Source organism: Dipodomys merriami, unplaced genomic scaffold (assembly GCF_024711535.1).
Source record: "Dipodomys merriami isolate MVZ:Mamm:240054 unplaced genomic scaffold, mDipMer1.0.p SCAF_10, whole genome shotgun sequence".
NCBI lineage: Eukaryota > Metazoa > Chordata > Mammalia > Rodentia > Heteromyidae > Dipodomys > Dipodomys merriami.
Genome location: NW_027202271.1, coordinates 51,208,071 through 51,231,786, shown reverse-complemented (window position 1 = coordinate 51,231,786; position 23,716 = coordinate 51,208,071). Strand labels below are relative to the sequence as shown.

General features: G+C 40.2%; 1 protein-coding gene across 10 annotated transcripts in view; it reads right to left on the bottom strand.

The window, feature by feature from the left end:
- Mybpc1 (myosin binding protein C1) overlaps nucleotides 1-23,716 on the bottom strand; it is a 94,919-nt gene that overhangs the window by 52,608 nt on the left and 18,595 nt on the right. For 8 of the 10 annotated variants that reach the window (XM_069991210.1, XM_069991266.1, XM_069991232.1 and 5 more), the window contains exons 2-9: nucleotides 19,242-19,277; nucleotides 16,382-16,423; nucleotides 8,911-8,949; nucleotides 7,279-7,314; nucleotides 5,602-5,715; nucleotides 4,405-4,553; nucleotides 3,734-3,851; nucleotides 1,203-1,254 (exon numbers count right to left, since the gene is read on the bottom strand). In XM_069991210.1, coding sequence (XP_069847311.1) covers nucleotides 1,203-1,254; nucleotides 3,734-3,851; nucleotides 4,405-4,553; nucleotides 5,602-5,715; nucleotides 7,279-7,314; nucleotides 8,911-8,949; nucleotides 16,382-16,423; nucleotides 19,242-19,277 — 586 coding nt within the window. The remainder of the gene's footprint in view (nucleotides 1-1,202; nucleotides 1,255-3,733; nucleotides 3,852-4,404; nucleotides 4,554-5,601; nucleotides 5,716-7,278; nucleotides 7,315-8,910; nucleotides 8,950-16,381; nucleotides 16,424-19,241; nucleotides 19,278-23,716) is intronic. The other 2 variants (XM_069991249.1, XM_069991288.1) reach the window with 1 other exon arrangement.

Genomic DNA, 23,716 nt, shown 5'->3' with positions numbered 1-23,716 from the left:
ACACACACACAAATTACTGGTCAGGTAATTTTCAATATCTTTTCAGAGTAATTTGCATTTTTATTTATTCATAATTTAAGAGGGAAATGTACCTTTTATTAATGAACCAAAGTGTTGCTTTATAAAAACAGATGCCATATGTTTTCCTAATACATACAATGCTTTATAACTTAAAATGGCTTTCTTTCCTTATTCAACACAACAGTACATGGATTTGGTCTTAGAAAAAACAAAATAATTACTTTTATCAAAGATGTTATCATTTAAAAATAGAAGGTAATATAGTAAGAAGGGACTAGTTATATATCTCAGAGAAGAGAAACAATTTTCATTTTCCTTCCATAATATTTTTATTTTTTTCAGCCTTGGGAGCTGTAAAACTAAATAAGTATCTGGAATCTGCCTTTCAATAGTATTTATTTTTTCGGTCATGTGGCTTGAACTCTGGGCCTGGGCGCTGGCCCTCAGCTCTTCAGCTCAATGTGGGCAACTGTAACACTTGAGCCACAGTGCCAATTTTGGTTTTCTGGTGGTTAATTGGAGATAAGATCTCACAGACTTTCCTCCCCAGGCTGTCTTTGAACTGCCATCCTCAGATCTCAGCCTCCTGAGTATCTAGGATTACAGGCATGAGCCACAGGTGCCCAGCTCAACAGTATTGTTAATTCTAGTGGATTCAGTAACCTTTTATGCATAATAATTCAGTATTATACCATGTTAACTTCAGTAACTGTCTACTAATTATGGTATGGGAACTACATGATTTAGTTACTCCTTAAGTGATTTGTAGGTGATCATTAATTGAAATAAAAAGGCTTTTCATATTAATTAACTGATGGTAGATAAAATGGAGATAAAAAAACTGGTGGTAGATAAAATCTCTTTGGGCCATTTTGAGGAAAATAATGCCTTGTGAAACATGTACTTATGAATAAGTTGAGAGTGTATCCTTCTAAGGCAACCATAATACCGTCAAAAATGACAGCTTTATTTTGGCAAGGATATTCTAAAAACATCAGCATTTATACTTGATTGGACATTAAGCTTAGCTGCAATACCAGTGTTTACAAAAGTAGTGTGTATGACCACAGTGAAATGATTCTTCTTTGGCATATGAACCTTAGGGGATGAGAGATACATTTTGAAAAGCCTTCACCTCTGTGCTATATAATAGTCATCTAGATTTCCCATTTGGAAATTACCTTCTCTTGAAGGCAGATCTGATGTCAATGTTTGGAGTAGTCCCCGTAGATTCTTTGAAAGGAAAGAAAACAGCAGATGTTAATACCCATTAAGAAGGCAAGTTTCATTTCAGTTCCTTCATGAGCTGTGGGGATTGGTTGGATGGAAGATCATGGGGTAGAGGTGCTAGCTGTCTCCAGGTTGGCTGTGCCATGAAGGCAGGTCTTCTCCTCCCTCATGAGAACCAATAGAGGGGACCACAGGGGCCTCTGTGTATGATTGTTGTTCCACTTGCATGCCCATGAGAGTCATTCAAGGAGTCCTACCAGAGATTCTGATCCACCAGCTCAGGGAGAGATATCTACAAATCTAGACTTAAAAAGGCCTTCAGGAGATTCTTAGAGATGCCTTGGCCAGGGCAAAATTCTCATTTAACACAGAAGAAATAATGTCCCTGCCTACGATCATTCAGCCTTTGTTGGACCTTTCCTGGAATGGGAATAGCATGACCTTCTCAGGTTCATTTGGTTAATGGGAGATGAGAGTCTCATAGACATTCCTGCCTGGGCTGGCTTTGAACTATGATCTTCAGATCTCAGCCTCCTCTGTAACAAGGATTACAGGCATAAGCCACTGGCTTCTGAAGCTAGTGTGATTATTCCAAGTGGTAGAGAGTTGAGTTCCAGGCTACTTATTTCTCATCTATTCAATGATCCTAAAAGAACTCATCCAAATATAAAGACAAAACTCACCTCTTCGTAACTTCCACCTTTGATTCTTTTGTTGTTATTCAAGACAGGGATTTGACCCTTGATATGATGCTTTTGCTCATTGGCTGATGCTCTACCAACTGAGCCATTCTGCCAAGCCTTTACCTTTGATTCTAATCTGCCTAAGTGCTGCTCTTTTTTGTTGTTGTTGAGTCTGCATTATGGCTTGAATTCATTATGGAACCCCTACCCTGCCCCCCACAAAATTCTCACTTAACCTCAGTCTCAGGTCTAAATGCTTCTTGGGGACTTGAGGACTCTTCCTACTTCTGTGTGACTGCCCTTCCCTTTGTAATGAGCTGTGTGTGATTGATTTTCTTCACTCTTATACTCAACAGGGTAGGATATGCCTTGTGGATACTTCATACTTCCAGTAAGCTTCCTCCAGGTCTCTAGGTTGTGGTGTGATGTCTATGACCAAGAATATCATTCAAACATAGAATAAGTAGCCTGGAATTCAACTCTCTACTACTTGGAATAACTCCATTTCAAATCACACTAGTGCCAGGTTATCTTCAATTAACCATCAGAAAACCAGAAGTGGCATGGTGGGTCAAAGTGGTAGAATGCTAGCCTTGAGTGCAAAAAGCTCAGGGACAGTGCTCAGGGTCTGAGTTCAAGCCCCATGACTAACAAAATAAATAAATAAAATAAAATAATAAAATAAAATCACACTAGCTTCTGTCTCCTGTGGCCACATCAACTTATGTGAATTCATCTAAATTCTATCTTCTTTGCTGCAGGGTTCACTTGCCCTTTGCATATGTTAAAAGGTAGAATTCCCCAAACCTAAGTGCATTTCTTTACATTTATGCACATTATTTTTACTCTGGGAAGTACATGGAACATATAGATGGAGAACTTCTATATCTGACATCAGTCCCTGTAAGGGAATATCTCCCTTCTTCCTGGGTATCCTAACATTCTCTTAGCGAGTATAAGACCTTATCCCCACACCTGAGTGGCCTTAATGAAATGATATATTTATTGACATCCCTTATCTGAGAGAGTGAAGGAATGCAGGTAGCATGCTCAAGAGATACTTAGTAATAGTGTCAAATCCCATTGTGTGTGTGTGTGTGTGTGTGTGTGTGTGTGTGAATTTGGTCTTGAACACAGATACTAAGTGCTATATCTTAGTATTTTCTGCTCAAAGCTGGAGCAGTTGCATCACACTTCTGGCTTTTTATTGGCTAGTTGGTAATAAGAGCCTTTCAGACTTTTCTGCCCAGGTTGGCTTCCAACTGCTATCCTTAGATCTCAACTTCAGCAGGAGTGAGCCACCCAGCTCCAAAACCCACTTTTCTTTTTAATTTATTGTTATAAAGATGATGTACAGAGGGGTTACAATTACATAAATCAGGTAAAGAGTACATTTCCCAGTGAGGAAAGGAGGGAGGTGGGTATGGAAAGGGATAGTGGGAGAACAACAAGGTAAGGGGTAACAATACTCGACAAGAAATGTACTCTTTGCCTTATTCAAGTAATGGTAACCCATCTGTACAGCATCTTTACAATAAAATAAAAGTTTTAAAAAAGAATGCATTTCGTTTTGGACTATGTCACCTTTTCCTTCACTCTCTCCCACCTCTTAAAAGTGAAATCACAATAACAATTCACCAAGATTGCAAAAATGGCCACATCAACAAATGGTTCAATTTTGAAAGAAAAATGCCCCCCAATTTCATTATGTTAAATGATTTCTTCTCTTTCCATCCCTTCCCATTTGAAAATAACATAACATAAAAATCACATGTATGCAAGCAAGAAGGTTCTCTTACCATGAACTTCAAGGTCAAAAGAACAGCTATCAAACTTATCCTTGTAGGTGACTTCACATCTGTAATTTCCCGCATAGTTCTCTTTGGCCTTGATGATCTGCATCTCGAATGTGTATATCTATAACACAATGCATCCAGACATACTGTAGTTCTATCTTGCCGACAGCAAGGGACCATCACCTTTCAGTTACTTTACAAACTTCCTCAGTGTGGGGCTGGGAAGATGGCTCAGTGGTAGAGCGCTTGCCTTGCATGCCTGAGGCCATGGGTTCGATTCCTCAGCACCACATAAGCAAAAAGAAAAAAAGCCGTAAGTGGCGCTGTGGCTCAAGTGGTAGAGCGCTCGCCTTGAGCTGAAGAGCTGAGGGACAGCGCCCAGGCCCAGAGTTCAGGCCCCATGACCGGACCCCAAAAAAAACAAAAACAAAAAACCCCAAACTTCCTCAGTATAAGTTTATCTAGGGAATCTAATACAACAGTATCAGAACAGGGAGATAAATATGTCCCCCCCCCCCCCCCCGTTCCTTAGCACATGACCATTTCAAGGGCGTTAGAGACATTAGGAATGATAATTCCACAGATTTTTCTGGCACTAAAATCACTCAAAGTTACATCTGAAATGACTTCTTCTCCACACAGAAGAAAGGCGCTAGTTGAGCCCTGAGCCATACCCGAGTTTGCCTCTCGAAGGTTTCCTTCAGCTGGAGGTGCTTTCCGGCTTTGCTGGCCAGATCCATCCATTTCCCTTTGAACCATTTGATGGTGGGTTTTCTAAGAAGATCTTCAGCCTTGACTTTGGCTATAAAGGTGATGTTTGCTCCTAGAAAATACACATAGATTCAATCTGTGGCTTAAAAACATGACATTTGTTTTGGTTTTAACTGGGAGAAGTTGACACAGGTCTGTAACTAATAGACTATGGTGTGCTTTGGACTTCCAGAATTGTGCAATGAGTTGGCACCAACTTATTTTATTTATGTATTTATGTATTTATTTATGTATATATGTATGTATGTATGTATGCATGTATGTATGTATGTATTTATTTTTGGTGCCAGTACGGGGTTTGAACTCAGGGACTGGGTGTTGTCCCAGGGCTTTTGTGCTTAAGCCTAGAGCTCTCCTAGAGCCACAGCTCTACTTCTGCTATCTGCTAGTTAATTGGAAATAAGTCTCACAGACTTTCAAACCATGATCCTCAGATCTCAGCTGTCATTCACTTTTTCAGGTTATAGAAAGCAAGACTCAGTATTATACTCATACACAAAGGCTTATTATTCAGCCATGGTAAGGAATGAAGTACTGATGTATACTATGCATCCCGTGTGGACCTCAAAAACAGAAGGAAGCCAGAAACAAAATGTCATGGATCATGTGATTCTATTTATATCAAATAATCCAGAACAGATTGTCCTTAGGAAAAAAGCAAATTAGTGATGGGGTTTGATGGAAGTGGGCAATGCAGGTGATTGCTTAGTGAACTACAGGATCTTTGGGGGAAGTGATGGACATGTTTTGAAACTAGGTAGAAGGAGTAGTTGCACATCATTATGGGTGCATTAAAATCCATTGCATTTTTTTGCTTTAAAATAGTTAATTTTATAATACCTGAATTTTACATGGCTATAAAAAAGGAAAGGGGGTACTGGGAAGGTGGCTCAGTGGTAGAGTGCTTGCCTTGCATGCATGAAGCCCTGGGTTTGATTCCTCAGCACCACATAAACAGAAAAAGTGGTGCTGTGGCTCAAGTGGTAGAGTGCTAGCCTTGAGCTGAAGAGCTGAGGGACAGCGCCCAGGCCCTGAGTTCAAGTCCCATGACTGACAAAAAAAAAAAAGGAAAAGGGGAGGATTTGATGCTAGACACTTACCCACTTTCACTGAGCCTGTCTGAGGTTTCTCAACAAACAGGGTGGACAGTTGAGAGTTGGCATTCTGCTTGTCCTGTTCTTCTCCTCCAGCAGGTGACTCACCAAGAGACCATTCTAGCAAGCAGAAGAAGGAAATGGGTCACTTCAGGGCCTGCTTCCTCTATGGCAGACTTACCTGTGTTTGCTATTTGCATCAATACTGATTCTTTTCCTCTTCTAGTAAACCTAGATAAACATAACACCATAATATCATTCTTTTTTGTCCCCAGCAGCCATCGGCAGAGAGGGACAGAGCCCCATTCCTACAGGGATGTCTGATGAAGGAACATTTGATAATTCCTGGAAATAGTGAAGCTTTTCAGGTAAGTTGTTCACTCTGTGTCTCCATCCTGTGTGCTTTATAGTAGATAAACAATGATAGTGACAGTATTCAAACAATAGTCTCAGTGTTTTTGCCAGGTGACTGGCTTTCAGGCCACAGCTATAAAACAGAACTGGAAGGGACTAATGTGATTGGACCAATTTGAGAGTAAACAATCTGACAAGAGTCACAAAGCCAACCTAGGTCTGATAGTTGTAGATTTCTTGCTGTTGTGTCATTAAACAATTCTATCAAGGTTGTATAGATGTGGCCACAGTTTGACAAGTAAGTAACAGGATCATGACCTAAAGGTACAAATTTAAAGAATAGAAAGGTTGTCCTACAAGGAGAAAAAGAAAACAGTAAAAACAATAAGAAGAAAAAGAATGAAGAGGGAAAAAAAGAAACTGGAAGCTTTCCCAGGAAGAGAGACAAGCTGGAAATGAAGTTTATTTTGCATTTCTAGTTGTACTGAGGTGTTTGATATTAATCTGCAGCCAATTTGCTAATGAAGAAGGTTGGAACAAACTGAACGCTCCCTTGATCTCAGAGTTGAATACAGAAAACTAGGGAAAGAATGCATGGGTCATCAACTCTCTATTTGTTAATGTTTCTTATACACACATACATATATATAATTTAGAAAATGTATATTTAGTTATTTTAGTTTTTATGTACCAATCATGCTCAGTACTAGGGTTTTCTCTGCTTAGGAGAGCATTTTCACAATGAAGTTAAGCAAAGTAGTTATGTGATTATGTATGTATTTTAATACCTCAATGTGAAAAGCGTGCTGTGTGTGTGATGTTAACAGTGAACATTCATGATTAGAAAACGGTGAGTATTCTTATTGCTTTGTTCACTAACATACTTCCAGTGCCTTCTAGACTGAGTGACACAGTTGGACTATGTTAGGCCCACTATACGAATTTCATTGAATATTTGAATGAGTGATCAAATAACCTCAGAATTATAGCTATAGTGGAGAGCATACACTTGAAAGTCTATATAAAGTTCTATATAAATACAAACTATTAGAAATTTAGCACATTCAAAGAATGGCACTTAATCTGTGTATTTGTCACATGTGAAAAATGATGCTGTATGTGGCCAGATTCCTGAATGTACGTGTGGGTCATGCAAAATTAATTGCTTTATTAGTTTCCATATCAGAAAAAATGTAATAAAATGTTGCTTTTTATCAAAGCTACAAACTGAATAAAACAAGGATTAGAACCAGTACAGCTTCAAGAAATGAGGCCATTAGTTATTGTATTAGGATGGGGTCAGGGTGCCTTGTTCAGCTGGGAGCTCACCTGAATCTTTTCTTTCCAAGGCCCGACTACCCAAACCTGAAAGAAAAGGAGTTGGAGGATGCAAGTGTGGCAGGAGAGGAGGGTGGAAACAGAGTCCCCCAAATCCTGGACCTCATGGTGATGGAGAGAAAAACTACAAGTTATCTTAAGTGGAGAATCAGTATAGCTCCAGCTATGAAAACATCTCTAAACTGCTTGTCTCTGAACAAAACATAGAACGTAATTTAAAAGTCCATTTATCAGCCAGGTGCTGGTGGCTCATACTTGTAATCCTTGGCTACTCAGAAGGCTGAGATCTGAGGAACAAATTTTGAAGCCAACTCTGGCAAAAAAAAGTCCATATGAATTTTTTTTTGGTCAGTTGTGGGGCTTGAACTCTGGGCCTGGGCGCTGTCCCTCAGCTCTTCAGCTCAAGGCTAGAGCTCTAGCACTTGAGCCATAACATCACTCTGGCTTATTTCTGCTTAGGCGATGCTTAGGAATCAAACTCAGGGCCTCATGCATGCAAGGCAAGTACTCTACCACTGAGCCAAGTCCATGAGAATTCCTCTCCAATTAACAAGCAAAAACTTGAAGGGTTGGTATGTCTCAAGGGATAGTGAAAAAGTCAAGTGAGAGCATGAGGCCCCAAGTTCAAGCCTAGTACCAGCACAAAAATAATAAAGTAAAATAAGAGTCCAATGATCAATGATGCCTGCAATCCTAGCTACTCAGGAAGCTGAGATCTGAGGATTGAGGTTTGAAGCCAGCCCAGACAGAAAAGTCCATCAGACTCTTCAATAAGCTACTCAGAAAAAAGCTAGAAGTGGTGCTGTGCTTCAAGTGTTAGAGCACTAGCCTTGAGCACAAAGAGGCTCAGGGACAGCACCCAGGCCCTGAGTTCAAGCCCCACAACTGGAAAAAAAAAAAGAAGGGGATGAAGAGCCTACAAATGTAAATAGGAGACAAATGTTCCTGTTCCTAATATTTGCTTGTCTGTTTTCAGAACTAGGTATTATACTTACACCTCATTCTTGCTAGGCAAGTATTTGAGGACTTGAACCCTGCCCCTAATCTTCAATATCTTTATTGAACAAAGAAGTTTTTGTGTTTTTCAAAAAAATATCCAGTAAAGCATAAGATGTCATTAAAGACAATGCTGACTTGGTAAGTCCAGTCAGCCATAGGCCCTTTCTTTCCTTCCTTCCTTCTTTCCCTTCCTCCCTCCCTCCCTCCCCCTCTCCCTTCCTTCCTTCCTTCTTTCCTTCCTTCCTTCCTTCCTTCCTTCCTTCCTTCCTTCCTTCCTTCCTTCCTTCTTTCCCTCCCTCCCTCCCGGTCTGCTTCCCTCCCTCCCTCCCTCCCTCCCTCCCTTCTTCCTTCTTTCCTTCTTTCCTTCCTTTCTTTCCTTCCTTCCTTCTTTCCTTCCTTCCTTCCCTCCTTTCTTTCTTTCTTTCTTTCTTTCTTTCTTTCTTTTTTCTCTTTCTTTCTTCCTTTCTTTCTTTCTTCCTTTCTTTCTTTCTTTCTTTCTTTCTTCCTTTCTTTCTCTCTTTCTCTCCCCCCTCCCTTTCTTCTTTCTCTCTCTCCCTCCCTCCTTCTTTCTTTCCTTCCTTGCCAATTGAGTTGAGAGCAGAGACAGGAGAAGGCCTTCCTAACCTGGAGGCAGCGCGCTAGGCGGGGAGGCTTCCTCTTCCTCTGAAACAAGAAACAGGAGTGAAAAGTCAAGGAGGAAAGGACTTCATCCCAAGCAACCTGAGAAAAGAGAGATCCGAAAAAGAAGAGGAAAAAACCACACAGAGCACTTCCAACCGCTCAGTAAGCCTTAGAAGACTTGGAACCTGCAGGTTAAACTCGAATGTTTCACACACACACACACACACACACACACACACACACACACACACACACGCAGGAATAAGAGAGAGAGAATGTAGATTAAAAAGTAGAACTATTTTTATGTGATTGCTGGCTAGGAGGAAAACAATGCTAAAAATCAAACATTAGCTGAGCACCGGTAGCTCACACCTGTAGAGCTAGCTACTCAGGAACAGTTCAAAGCCAGCCCAGGCAGGAAAGTCCTTGAGTCTCTTATCTCCAATTAACCACCAGAAAACTGGAACTAGCACTGTGGTTCAAGTGGTAGAGCGCTTGCCTTGAGCTGAAGAGCTCAGGGACAGTGCTCAGGCCCAGAGTTCAAGCCCCGCAACCAACAAAACAAAATCAAACATTGATGGGATCAACAATGGTTTTCAAATTCTTATTCCAAAACAGATATCAATGACAGATGTAATGCATGTATTCATCGGACATATCTGGCTAATCTTAAGTTATTGAAAAGTCACACAGTTAAATTCACTGACTTGAGTAATACTGAAGAGTTTAATGGTTTCTATTTACCTTGGAAACCAGGTTCATTTCAGGGAAGTAAACTGAATGGCTGAAGTTTTGAGGTTGTGTATAATTCAACAGTGTATGTATGTATATATGCATATGGCATCTTTCAATAAACAAATGAAACAAAAATACAGATTGTAAAACCTTTTTTTTTCTATTTAAATATGGTGGTGCATGCCTGTAATCCCAGTGCTTGGGAGGCCAAGGCAGAAAGATGTAGCTCCAGGATAACCTAAAATACATAGCAAGACCATCTCAAAAATCCACGTTTGAGGGGCTGGGAAGGTGGCTCAGTGGTAGAATGCTTGCCTTGCATGCATGAGGCCCTGGGTTCGATTCCTCAGAACCCACATAAGCAGAAAAAGCTGGAAGTGGTGCTGTGGCTCAAGTGGTAGAGTACTAGCCTTGAGCTGAAGAGCTGAGGGACAGTGCCCAGGCCCAGAGTTCAAGCCCCACGACTGACAAAAAAAAAAAAAATCCAAATTTGAGGATGCAGCCGAGTGGTAGAGATCTTTCCTGAGTAATGCAAAGCCTAGCATCATAAAATCATCTGTATGTAAAGGTAACAGTAATAAAACCACAGACATGCATTTGGGGCTTGTTAAAGATGACATACTGAAAGACATAGTGCCTGAATAGCAACTATATCCCTGAGCCTTTTCTGTTCAAGGCTTTATGACTTGAGCCACAGCCCCACTTTCAGTTAGATAAGAATTTCATGGACTTCCCTGCCCAGGCTGGCTTGGAATTGAGAACCTCAAATCTCAGCCTTTTGAGTAGCTAGGATTCTAGATGTGAGCCACTAGTTCCCAGCCACAACAGACTTTTACTCATATTTTTTAAGTCACAGGAAAATTTGTGAAGCCATAAAAATGATTTTTTAAACAATCGAAGTTCCCAGGGAAGAACTTCTGGAGAGTAAAGAGAAACCTCAGACTTATAGCACAGCCTGGGACTTTAGGGGTTGCAAGTAAATACTCCTGGATATGAGTGAGAATCATGCCATGGAATAATAGCAACTCCACTCTGAAGACTTTCTTGATTCTACTGAGCATAAAATCGCTTCTGCTTATAGCTTATTTAAAATTTTCTATTTAAAATTTAAAAAATAAGTAATATAAACAACTGTTAAGATTGTACAGTAAGATCAAAGCATGTAAAACTAAACTAAATGTGACTTATAAGCAAACATCACTTACATACTGCTTTAATACCTTGTCTGATTTAGACCAATCCATTAATTCTTCATTCAGGGTAATCAATGATGGTAGATAATTTGTTTATGTGACTAAACTAACAACAAAAACAACATGAAGAAGAGAGTAACAGCAGTAAATATTAATTGTGAGGTTGTACATGTGTGTTGGGCAGTGGGGGGGGGTAGGGATTACACTCAGGACTTTAGCTAAGTACTCTACTACTTAAGCCATAATTCTAGTTCGCTTAATTTTTAGATTGTTTTACAGATAGGTTCTCTGTCTAATGTTTTATGGGCTAGCCTGGGCCTCTGTCCTCCATCTCTGCCTCCAAAGTGGCTGAGATTACAGGCAGGAGCCATCATTTGATTAATCTTCACATTTCCTTAAGAAGAAGATAAATGTTTTAAGAAGTTGATCTTTACAAAACATAGTATGAAGACAGGCTCCAGTGGCTCATGCCTGTAATCCTAGCTAATCAGAAGGCTGAGATCTGAGGATTGCGGTTCAAAACCAGCCGGGGCAGGAATGTCTGTGAGACTCCTATCTCCAATAAACCACCAGAAAACTGGAAGTGGCACTGTGGCTCAAGTGGTAGGGTACTTGCCTTGAGCTGAGGAGCTCAAGGACAGTGTCCAAGGCAGAGTTCAAGTCTCAACTGGCAAAAAAAACAAAACATAGTATGTACATTTAATGAGATTTTTCTCCTCAAAAAAGCTGGGTCCTGGAACTGAAGAATATAATGATATTAATTTTTAGAAAGCTTGTTATCAAGAAGAAATAAAATTACAGCACATAGGAAGAGTACAGGGACATTTTTATGGATGGTTGATTGTGTGGCTCCTAAAGATAAATGTCATTGAAATGTTTTAGCATTCTAGTTAAAAGAACCAGGGATTGGTGTTGTAGCTCAAATGGTAGAGCGCTAGCCTTGAGCTGAAGAGCTCAGGGACAGTGCTCAGTCCCAAAGTTTAAGACTCACGGCTGACAAAAAGAAAACAAAAACAACACAAAACAAAAAAGGACAATGTTACTGAAAATCTAAAGTAACCTAGATGAAGAGCAATATATATATATATATATATATATAATATTATATATATTTTTAAATTGTATAACAATACATCATTTAGGAGAATATAATTAGAACTACCACTGATTTTTTTCCTCATTTGCCAGCCACATTTGTTCCAGAAGGAAGAATTTCCATCTCAAGTTATGTGAGATATTTAATATACACAGGATTCTTTTGAGATAGTTTATGAGGTACTATTCATATCTTGGAAATCAAAGCAAGTTTTTATTTTCCTTAAAGGCATTACCAAAAGCAACTGTTTTTCTAGAAGGAAACAAAAGAGACAATAATTGTCTCAAATAGGCTTATGCAAAAGTACACAGACTGTAAGCAAAAGAGATATAAAATTATGTTTTCTAAACATAAGAATTTAGGCATAAAAATGAACACTGATATTCAAAGTAATATATGATTTTTTTTTTGTCTGTCGTGGGGCTTGAATTCTGGGCCTGAGCGCTGTCCTGGAGCTCTTCAGCTCAAGGCAAGTGCTCTACCACTTGAGCCACAGCGCCACTTCCGGCTTTTTCTGCTTATGTAGTGCACTCTGTCACTGAGCCACCTTCCCAGCCCCTCTCTGATTCTTATATTGTCACCACATTTGGGACCAGGCATAGAACCAGTTTGGATATTTTCCACAGGAAACATTGTTAAGGTACCAACACACCATCACATAGGATGCTAGAAGCAAGCAAGCAAAAGAGAGAGAGAGAGAGAGACAGAGACAGACAGACAGACAGATAGACAGAGACAGACACAGAGGGAGACAGAGACAGAAAGAAGAAAGAGGGAGGACGGGGGGAGGCTGGGAAGGGATGTGAAGGGTAAACAAAGGAGGAGCTACAATGCTTGATAAGAAATGTACTCATTATCTTGCCCATGTAATTGTAACCCCTCTGTACAGTATGTTCACAATTAAAAAAAAAAAGAAAGAAGAAAGAAAGAGAAAGAGAAAGAGAGAGAGGGAAAGAGAGAGAAAGGAAAAAAGACAAAGATACAATCTCACTCGCTTAATTACATTATTCTCTACAAAGGCCCTTTGTGACTTTTTGGCTTCTGAGACTGAAATCCACCGCCCTCTATTAATGTTTGCTCTTCCCTCTAGAACAAAAGTTGGCCCCAGGACAGGACCTTGTGCCCAGATCCGTGCCTAGCACACAGCCAACTTTCAGTAAGTACTTGCTGAATAAGTAAATGCTAAGATAAAAAGCAAACCTTTGTCCATAGTGAGGATATAGAAAATGTCTCTATTTAGCATCATATTAATTTGCACCTGTGATTATTCTAGAAGAATTCTAAGCCACAGCAGCATTATATTTTTTACAAAGGCATTACCTCCCAGCATGACCACTCTTAAAAAGACTTGCTTATTTAACTTCTTGTATTACTGGTTGGTGAGGCACATTTCTTTATTGCCATCTCTATTGCTTTGATTCCAAGATATTCAGCCTAGGACCAAGGACAAAGTGCTTAGTATTAAGGGAACTGGATAGCTGGATGGACAACAAGTCCAGAGGCAAACAAGAATGCAAACCAGAAATAATAAAACCCTTTCCTGGCAAATCAGCTGTTTCCCAAGCAGAGACCCTTAATACCTTGGAAGAAGTTGGTAGTGTGAACCACAAACGTTACCTACCAGATTGATATTGAAACCAAGCAACTTTCCATGGCGACTACATACATATATATAAATACACATGTTTACATTTCATACACTTACATGTATGTATATAAATATACATATATATATAGTTTTTCAGAACATTTTTCATCTGTCCCAGGATGATTCAATCAATCTAAAAAGTATGTTAAGACTGCATTACTATGAAAATTATTTAACAGTGACAGCTTTGGAGCTATTTGTTGAATACACTTCAATTAGAAAGAAGACTAAAGTGCATGCTAATAGTAAAAGGCCCCCAGGATGACTGACTAATGAGCTAATATCTAGGCATGACCTTGCTCAGTAGCTGTCAGCAATTTGGTCCCACAGTAGAGGCCATCCATCTGTTTTGTGCTACTGCCTCCTTCTGAATGCTCAGAGCGAGCCTAGGATGTTCATTCTGTCCAACAAAACATGTTGAGTGGAAATACAGATCTGCCCAGATTCCCATCATTGGTTTGGTCAGCAGGTAAGCCAGCGTGGAAATTCAATGGTTAGTTCATTCTACACGTACTTATTGGGCTATTGTCTCAAGCAGCTCTTTGCCAGATGCTAGAAGTAATGAGATGAAGGACCCAAAGAGGTGTTAAGACATGGTGCCTGACCATCAAAAAGCAGACAGCCTGTTAGGGAAAGGAGTCAACCATTAATACGTGACTAAGTGGAGACAAGAGTAAATGACAGAGGCAACAGGTCCAAGAGAAGTCAGAAGGAAGACAGAAAGGTGGAAATAAGCCAGGGTGATCAGGGGTAAGCTGTACAAATGAATGAAACCTGAGTTGCAGAGTTTAAAAACAGAACCTAGATGGATGGAGAGGAGGAGGAGAGAGAGCAGGGGAGGACATTCTAGTTAATACTGGAGAGAAGTGAAGTTTTACCCATTAATCCCATTTACCTCATGAGGGGTTTCTTTCTCAGCTGAAGCAGAAAAAAATTATTCTACTTTTTGCTTAAGTATATTTTGAAATGTCCCTGTCCTTTATGAAAGTACAAAGTGCATAGTATTTGGAGATGTGTGTGTGTATGTGTGTGTGTGTGTGTGTGTGTGTGTGTGTGTGTGTGTGTGTGTGTGTGTGTGTGTGTGTGTATTGCTTATTTAGGGATTTCACTCTCTGTTCTAAGTCCATTTGCTTTCCAGTTATCTAGGGCAAATGCACAGCTACAGCAGTTGATAAACCTGAGCATGTGACTACATGTGGCCCAGTCTGCCTTAACATCTGAAAATGTAAAAAAAAAAAAAAAAAAGTAGAGGGGAGGGGAAGCAACAAATTTTAGAGTGCCCTAGTTATTTCGTTTTTATCTTTCATCATGCTATGTTCTCTGGGAAGAAACGAGTTTCTGATTATTGGTTGCTTTTAACTTACAGAGAACCCATTTAAACAAGCAACTATAGTATCATATGGTGACTGTCTAACTAGGGGCCAGACACAGGCTTTGATAGCTTTCCCTTGGGATGACATCAGTGGCTCTCTTGGTTGAACTTCACAGCCTGGTCCAAGCACCTTTCCAAATTTGGAAGCAGAGGTGTATCCCATCAGCCTTGGAGAGAATAGTGTTACAGTTATGTCTCTTTCAGCCAGGATGTCCAAACATGTTTGAACCTATCTCATGGAAAGATTTCTAGGAGTTTGCACTGTCTGCATTCCATAAGAAAATGACATTCAAACTGTGGCTCACGTGGAAGAGTGTCCACGTGACTCCCCATGGAAGCCACGGAAGGTCAAGGACAAAGAGAATGCGAACATTATGTGTTTCAGTTATGAGAGTGTAAGTTCAAATTAGCTGAAGAAAACTGATCCAAGGTACTGGAAAAGAGAGAGAGAGAGAAAAATGTTTTGTTAATGCATAGGAGACAAGAATAGCATTGGAATTAGGAAATGAAACATGGCATACTAAGAATAAAGAGATACTTAACAGCCCTTCAGCAGGGTTGAGGCAGGGGTCGGGGGAGAAACTTCTTGCGGTCAGGAAATAATAATTTTAAAGTTTAAAGGACCTTATTCATGATATAAATAAAAGGTTGACATGTGAAACTGTTGATACAAAAATACAAAGCATAATTGTCAAATCTACTTCCGTGAAACCTTTCCTCTCCTACGAGAGTAATGCCCTTTAGCTTGAAACAGATAGAGAGTAATGGCAAAATGACTTCATCTGTAGTGAAGGAAAGGAATCAGCATTGCTCAGAATCATCAAAGTATATACTAACATGAATGAATTCTCTAAAACTAAACTGTCTCTGAAAAATGTTAAAAAAAAAAAAAAGCAATAGTATAAGAGTGAGTTTCCAAACAATTAAAAACAACATGATGTTTGCTTCAGGTAGTGTTATCCAGCCCTGCAAATCAATCTCAAAGATGTACAATCCATAGAAAGTGAGAAGCCAGCTTTCAAAGCTACCAATGAACACCTAGAACAATTCACATAATAGCATGAAGATACTGATTAAAGAACACATATACCCAACAATCTAGGTAAATTTCCCAATGGATATAATCTTAGGATCAATCGCTTCTTTTCTTCTGCTTGCATGAGGGAATGTAAAAGCCACCAGTTAACTGGCTGGCATCGCTTCTTCACGGTGCGTGATATTTTTATCCTTTGTTGTTTTTCTTTTCAAAATGTGTGCAATGCAAACTGGGCAAAGAACTGTTGGCCATAATGCTGATCGACTCATGCAGATAAGATGCAAAAGAAGTTAATGAAAGAGGGAGATCATGCAGAGAAATTTCATGGGGCCATCCTATTAGTCTTCCTGCTTCTGATTCTGTTGCATTCAGCCTCACTCTCCCTCCAACTCACCTTTTGCTGGTCCAGTTCCGGCTTCCTTCTCTTTATTTGGTTCTGTGTGGAAAGCACAAATACATTTTAAAACATGCCTGAAAGGCTTCCATTATGGAATGAGCAACAGAATGGAGGGGAGGGAGGAAATAAATGACATCATTAACGATACTACATTCTCATTACACCATACATGAATTAAGAATTCTGGAAGTACAATGTAGAGTTATGCTGAACTTCAATAAAAATAAATCAAATTGTTTAAAAATTATACACAAGAATATGTAATACATATTTTGTTAAAGTATGTTCAGTTATACTGGGACGTGCTAGACAACATACTGGAATAGAATTGAGTATATGTGAGTTATTCATTTTTAGCCCCCAATAAGAGATTGGCTTTTTGCATAAGTTTGATCCAGGTGAAGAGTTCCAGTAGGGTAGTTGTCTTTTTTTTTTTTTTTTGTCAGTTGTGGTGTTTGAACTCAGAGCCTGGGCACTGTCCCATCCCTGAGCTTTTTAGCTCAAGGCTAGTACTCTACTTTGAGCCACAGCACCATTTCCAGTTTTCTGGTAGTTAATTGAAGATAAGAGTCTCATAGACTTTTCTGACAGGGCTGGTTTTGAAACATGATCCTCAGATCTCAGCCTCCTGAGTAGCCAGGATTACAGACATGAGCTACCAGCTCCTGGCCTTAGGGTGGTCTTCTAGATGTCATAGGGAAATATATGTGGTTTCAAAGAAAAAGTTTTGATGTGCATAGGAATCTTCTGGATTGGATTTGGTAGAAACAAACACACTATGAGCTCAATAACAGCATATTTTTATCAATTAAGACCAAATAGTCTATCTACAATTCTGTTTTTGGAATCATGTTAGTTTAATCATCTGAAAATAGGATTTATTTTGCATATATATATATAATAGTTTCAAGCATGAATTTTCTCCACTTGCTCTTGAGAAAAGACATAAATCTCAGTTAACAACAACAGATAATTTTTTAGCAGACATTCAACATAGGATGTCAATCTTGTGCGATGAATATAAAATATGAGTGCGGCCTACTAAGGGTAACCTCCTAGTGGTTCAGTGCAACAAGAAGAAGAAGGGAAGGGTTTATCTCTAGTGGCCAATAGGCTCCCAGTATAGTCAGTGCTGTTCCAAATAAGTCTGTACGTACAAGGAGGAAACATACCAAGAAAGAAGAAGATGTCAAGAATGTCATACAGCTCCATTGATTTCAGATCAAGATCTACAGAAAACTAAAGCTGAGCTGGCCCCTGTTTGAACTCTTAGGGCACTGGGCCCATTTCATTCATTTGGATACCCAGCAGCCCTCTGCTATCCTATTGAAGGATTTCAGTGTGTGAATCCAGTGTTCCTAGTGGGACAAAAGGGCTTTTGTGAGCAGCTAGATTTTTTGCATTGCCCTCTGTGAAATGAGCTTCAGGACGGGAATGCATCGTAATCCCTTCATAAATTTCCAGTAAAAAGACCAGAAACTGAGGCCTTATTCAAGTTCTTGCTTTCACCTTGGCTGAACCCATTTTACACAGACTCTCTCCACCCGCTTGGTGTCATACCGTACTGTCAGTTTAGGTGACTTGCATGTAATTCCTTATGACCCTGGGGTGGCAGGGGAGGGTTGTTATTATAGCATTGCCTAACATCTTAATGTATTTTATTTCTGTGTTTTCCAGGCTATATTTTATTTCTTCCTTGGCTGTACACAAATGGTATAGGAAAATGTTTTCACGCTTTTTTGGTTATAGCATGTTTGTACCTATCTGTTAACAAGTATTGGATAAATAGTGCTGCATCCTTTCCCAGGGTCAGCCTGCTCCTCTAGCCTCTGGTGACCACTCCGTGAGTAATTCTTGCCAAGTTCTCATTCTCTATAAGGAGAAAGAGTGGTTGGTTGGGGCTTGACCTCTGGGGCTAGGCGTTGTCCCTCAGCTCTTCAGCTCAAGGCAAGTGCTCTACCACTTGAGCCACAGTGCCACTTCCGGTTTTCTGGTAGTTAATTTGAGATAAGAGTCTCACAAACTTTCTTGCCCTGGCTGGCTTTGAACCGTGATCCTCAAATCTTAGCCTCCTGAGTAGCTAGGATTACAGGTGTGAGTCACCGGCGTCTGGCCATTTTTGGTGCTTCAGTGGAAAAAATGCACAGGATTTTGGTGTTTGCTTCCATCTTATTTAGCAGGAGCAGGCTGACAAATGATTCTGAAGGACCCCATTGAGGGTTTAATTGCCCAATTAGCTTACTATTCCTTTACCCTGTTCTCTTCCTTAGGCCCATATGGATGTTAAAAACAGGGCTGCATGCACTGTGTGTGGCTGGCACAGTGCTGATCTGCCAAAGATTTTGCTGAATCATTTCATTCAATGCTGTGTTTTTTGTTTTGGGATTTTTTTTTTTTCCTTTGGCTGTTGTTGCCATCTGGTGGTGACAACAGACTACTAAGACTTCAGGATCCCTGAAGTTAGGCCTCAGAGAACCCCCAAACCTTTCTGGAAACTCCTTTAAGACATTTCTGGAAGTGTCTGACTTGGAAAGGGGCCCCTGATATAAACTCTGTTTGATTTCAGTAGAATGGGGAACCCAGCCCCTCTCCACATAATATCCTTTGTCTCTAGCAATATAAAATTAGAGCATAGCAACAACTTACACGGAACTCATTCCCATACTGTATGTAAAGTGTCATTTCAGGTGGATCTGTAGGAAAGAGCCCTGTTAGGGCGGTAATCAACTTCTCCCGGCTGTCACCAAGGGATGTCTCAGGAGGATGTCGGGTAAAGCTCACAGCATCCGCAGACAAACCTCGCTGGATAGACTTCTGTATTTGCAGCTCAGAGTTGTGAGGCCATGTTTTCACTTACCTTCTGGAGGTGGAGCTGGGGCTGCAACTTCATTTTCTAGACATGAAAAGGGAAATGGAAGTATTAGTCTTCTTTCTCACAGAGAAGGATTACTTTGCACAACCTCTGGCTGGTCCATTCCAGCTGCCATTTTGCCCCTGTATATTGACAAAGGACCATGCTGTCTTGATATATCTTGATGGTTATGATTATGAGGATCATGATAATCAAGACACACACACACACACACACACACACACACACACACACACACACACACACTACCTTCTGGTGGGTGATATTTAGTGAGGACTGGAATGGTACTACATGGTGGTAGAGTGGAATGATGGAAAAGGCAAAGGTGAGATGAAGAATCCAGGTAGCCTCACCATTGTTACCCTCCATGTAGCTGCCAACAGGGGCAACTAAGCCTAATGTGTCATCTCTAGAAACATGGCACAATCTCTGCCCTATAACTATTGGGTCCCTCTGAGCAGGAAGCGAGGCAGAGTGAATGGCAAGCACATCTCTAAATGTCTAACATGGAGTGGTTACAGACATTAAACTCCCCTTTCCTCAGAGTGCTATGGCACCAAAGTACCACAGCCACTGTCCTGCCCTCATGAGAGACACGTCGGAAAGATGATAAGACCATCTTTGCCTCTGTAGCACTGTATTTTATTGCAAAAGAAGCTGCTGTTCCCTGGGAGACAGAATTAACCGCTCAGTGTGGTTTCTTGAAGTGCATATACCTAAAGATGATTTCTACCTACACCTATCACAAAATTTCAAAGTTCTATGATCCAGGATTATGGAAGCATTCCCTCTACAAAGTCTGTAGAGAGAAAATTTCTGTTAAAGAATATATTTATTTTCAAGGAATGCCAGTTATAGTCATAACCAAAGAGCATCAACTTCTCCCTGTTGAGTCCCTTCAGGGACTCAGAACCAGAAGTTCATGATATGCAAATGACCAGATACCTCATCTCCAGAGCAGGAAGTAGGGGTTAATGAAGGTGACTGCTTTTAAACAGTCTCTCCCACACAACTATTAAATTAAATATGAAGACAGGAAAAGCAGGCACATTGTGAGATTCTAGAAGCCTTATCTTTGTCTATGTCTGGCACTTTCCATTCATTTTTTAAAATATTTTTTTTCTTTTTTTTTTTTGTTGGTCATGGGGCTTGAACTCTAACCCTGGGCACTGTCCATCAGCTCTTCAGCTCAAGGCTCGCGCTCTACCACTTGAGCCACAGCGCCACTCTTGGTTTTCTGGTGGTTTATTGGAGACAAGAGTTTCACAGCTTTTCTTGCCCGGGCTGGCTTTGAACCACGATCCTCATATCTCGGCCTCCTGAGTAGGTAGGATTATAGGCGTGAGCCACCGGCACCCGGCTTAAACTTTTTTTAAAATTTTATTGTTATTATTAAGGTGTTGTACAGAGGGGTTACCATTTCACAATTCAGATAGTGCATACACTTCTCTTTTGGACAATGTCACCCCTTCCTTTGCTTTCCCTTCAGTATTCCCGTCCCTGCCCACAAGTTGCATAGTTCATCATCCACGTAGTATATACTGAACAGCATGATTGCACTTGTTCCTCCTCCCTCCCTCCCTTTCTGCATCCTCCCAAAGAACAGGAAAAGAAACAAGCATACACATGGACACATATATACATACACACACACAATACACATGAACAATCTGTGTCCATTTTCTGGAGTTCGTTTTGATAAATAGTATTCTACGTGTTCGGGACAGTTATGCCTTTGGGCTCCTCTGCTGGCATCCTCTTTTAGTCTGATTGTGTGTGAATGTCTGGAATCCTGAATAGTTGTCGTGTCCAGTTCTATTTCAGATCTAGCTTCCACATAGGAGAGTGCCCATTCTTTTTTCTAAACAAGTCACTCTGCACAGGCAGATCAATGCCTTACAATGAGCAGCCATTACTATACACAGAGTCTTCTAGTAGTCTAGTCAGACTGGCATGAGGGCAGAAAATTGAATACATGGAAAGGAAAGGAAAAGATCAATTCAGGACTGGCAGATGGCAACCAGCACATTTTTTTCATCACTATTATTTTTTGTGTGTGTGCGTGGGGAGAAAGGAAAAAATAAAACCACACTACCGGTATATTTATCTAATGAGAGAGAAAAATATATAACCAAGGAGAAAACAAAACAAAACATATCATCTTACAGGCTGTCTAGAAAACCTGGCAGGATGTGATGTGATTCACAGGTATAGGGAAAACACAAGTGTCCTTTAAATGACTTTGCCATCTTTCATAGCTGAGCCACATGATGGAAAAGATCATTTATGCCATCATCAAATGAAGAAGAAAGCTTTGGTAAAGACATTCCATTTTCATAAATCAGAAGGCAGAAATGGAAATCTAATATTGTCCGCTTGGCTCAAGGCAAGATGTTGCAACATACAAATGGATATCAGAATACCTCCAGCAAGAAGCCCGTTTCTTCCACACATTGTCTCTTGGGTTGAGTTGTGATCCAGCAAGGTTTTAGGACCTCTATCTGGCTCTTCCAACAGGTAACTGTCTCCTCTCTGGTCTTTTTTTCCCCATAGATGCAGAATATACCCCTCTGATTCTACCCAAGAGGTTCTGTTCGCTCTAGTGACCACATCAGTTCCTTGCTTTTCATCCTCTTACCAAGACCCAGAGGCTTTTCTATTTTGGAATTGCATTCTCTGTTCACCTTTGACCTTTCTGCCCCTGAAAAAAACAAAGTGTGGTGGTCTCTATTTTTCTAACAGACCTCTGCTTTTTCTTGTGATTGAATTTGAAAAAAACTAGAGTTGGAGTCCCAACTTGAATTCAGGATCATCCTGACTCTAACCCTCTTGAGTGTGGGAAATTTAGGCATAAATCACTGCATCTGTGTAAATTCATAGTAAATTAAAAAAAAATTTAAGAATTAAAAGCAGGGTCTGGGACTGTGGCTTAGTGGTAGAGTATTTGCCTAGTATGCATGAAGCTCTGGGTTCAATTCCTCAATACCACATAAATAGAAAAAGCCAGAAGGGATGTGAAGGGTAAACAAAGGAGGAGGCTGCAATGCTTGGTAAGAAATGTATGCATTATCCTGCCCATGTAATTGTAACCCCTCTGTACAATATGTTCACAAATAAAATAAAATAAAAAAATAAAAAAAAGAAAAAGAAAAAGCCAGAAGGGGCGTTGTGGCTCACGTGGTAGAATGTTCAGAGAGGCTCAGAGATAGAGCCCAGGCCTTGAGTTTAAGCCCCAAGACTGGCAAAATAAACAAAAAAAAAAAAAAACAAGGATTTAAACAGGGGTTGTATTTAAATGATCAAATGGACTATTTTCTTGGCTTCTATGTAATAAAGATTTATTTTAAAAGGCATCTATGGTGGCTTAAAATCCAGATAAAGGCAAGGGTGAAAAAATCATGAACACAGGAAATTATCATTTTCCATGATGTCTATAAGACCCATGGTCTATAACAGGCCAAAAATCAAGCCAAAATGAGAATTTAAAGAGTTCAACTTCTTCCAAATCCATGCAACATACTACTCATTTACATCCAACAGGAGAAGACAGTCCAAAGCCTTTGAGAATAGTAATGCTCAGACATTCATAGGATGATGGTAGCAGAAAATAGACACCGAAAAAGTAGAGTCAGAACTTTTCCTTCTTAAAAAAAAAATCACAAAACCTTATTATTTTTAGCCAGTCAAGGAATAAATAAACCCCTACTGAATGCAGGGCCTATTTTTATCTTAATTTTTATAACTGGGAAGTTCATACTGCGATGATCACCATGTTGCAGACGGGAACTGAGGCCCTGAGGGGTGAACCGCAGCCCATGGTGGGCGAAGATGGACTCCATCGGGTCGTGTCAGCCTGTGCTCTGTCACACAGCCCTGCACGTCACTTTTTAACTCCCTCCCCAGGAGGCAGAAGAAACGGACTGATGGAATTTGGGGAACTATTATGTCATTTAACCCACTCAGCAGATTGGTGTGTATGGCACTTCGCCTTGAATGGATGCTAGCATATTTGTAGGAGAATGCTTCCTTGTCCTCATCTTGAGAATGGAAATAACACCAGAACCTCCCTTGAGGTGTTTGCAGACTAAAGTAAATAGCCTATCTCCTCTCTCTCTTCAGAGTTATCCTCAGAACCATTGTTTTTTACTTCCACATACCTGAAAAAGGGCTTCAGGCCTTTCTACCCTTGCCACCTGCTAAAGCTTTGTCTAATTTCAAGCTTTGTCTAATTTGTCTAATATATATAATATATATGAATATATATATATATTATATATATATATATATTCAGAATTAGCCAGGTGCTGGTAGCTCATGCTTGGAATCCTAGCTACTTAGGAGGCTGAGATCTGAGGATTGTGGTTCAAAGCCAGCCCAGGCAGGAAACTCCATGAGACTCTTATCTCCAATAAGCTACTTCAAAACGCCTGAAGTGGCCTTTTTAAAAAAGCAGCTCAGGG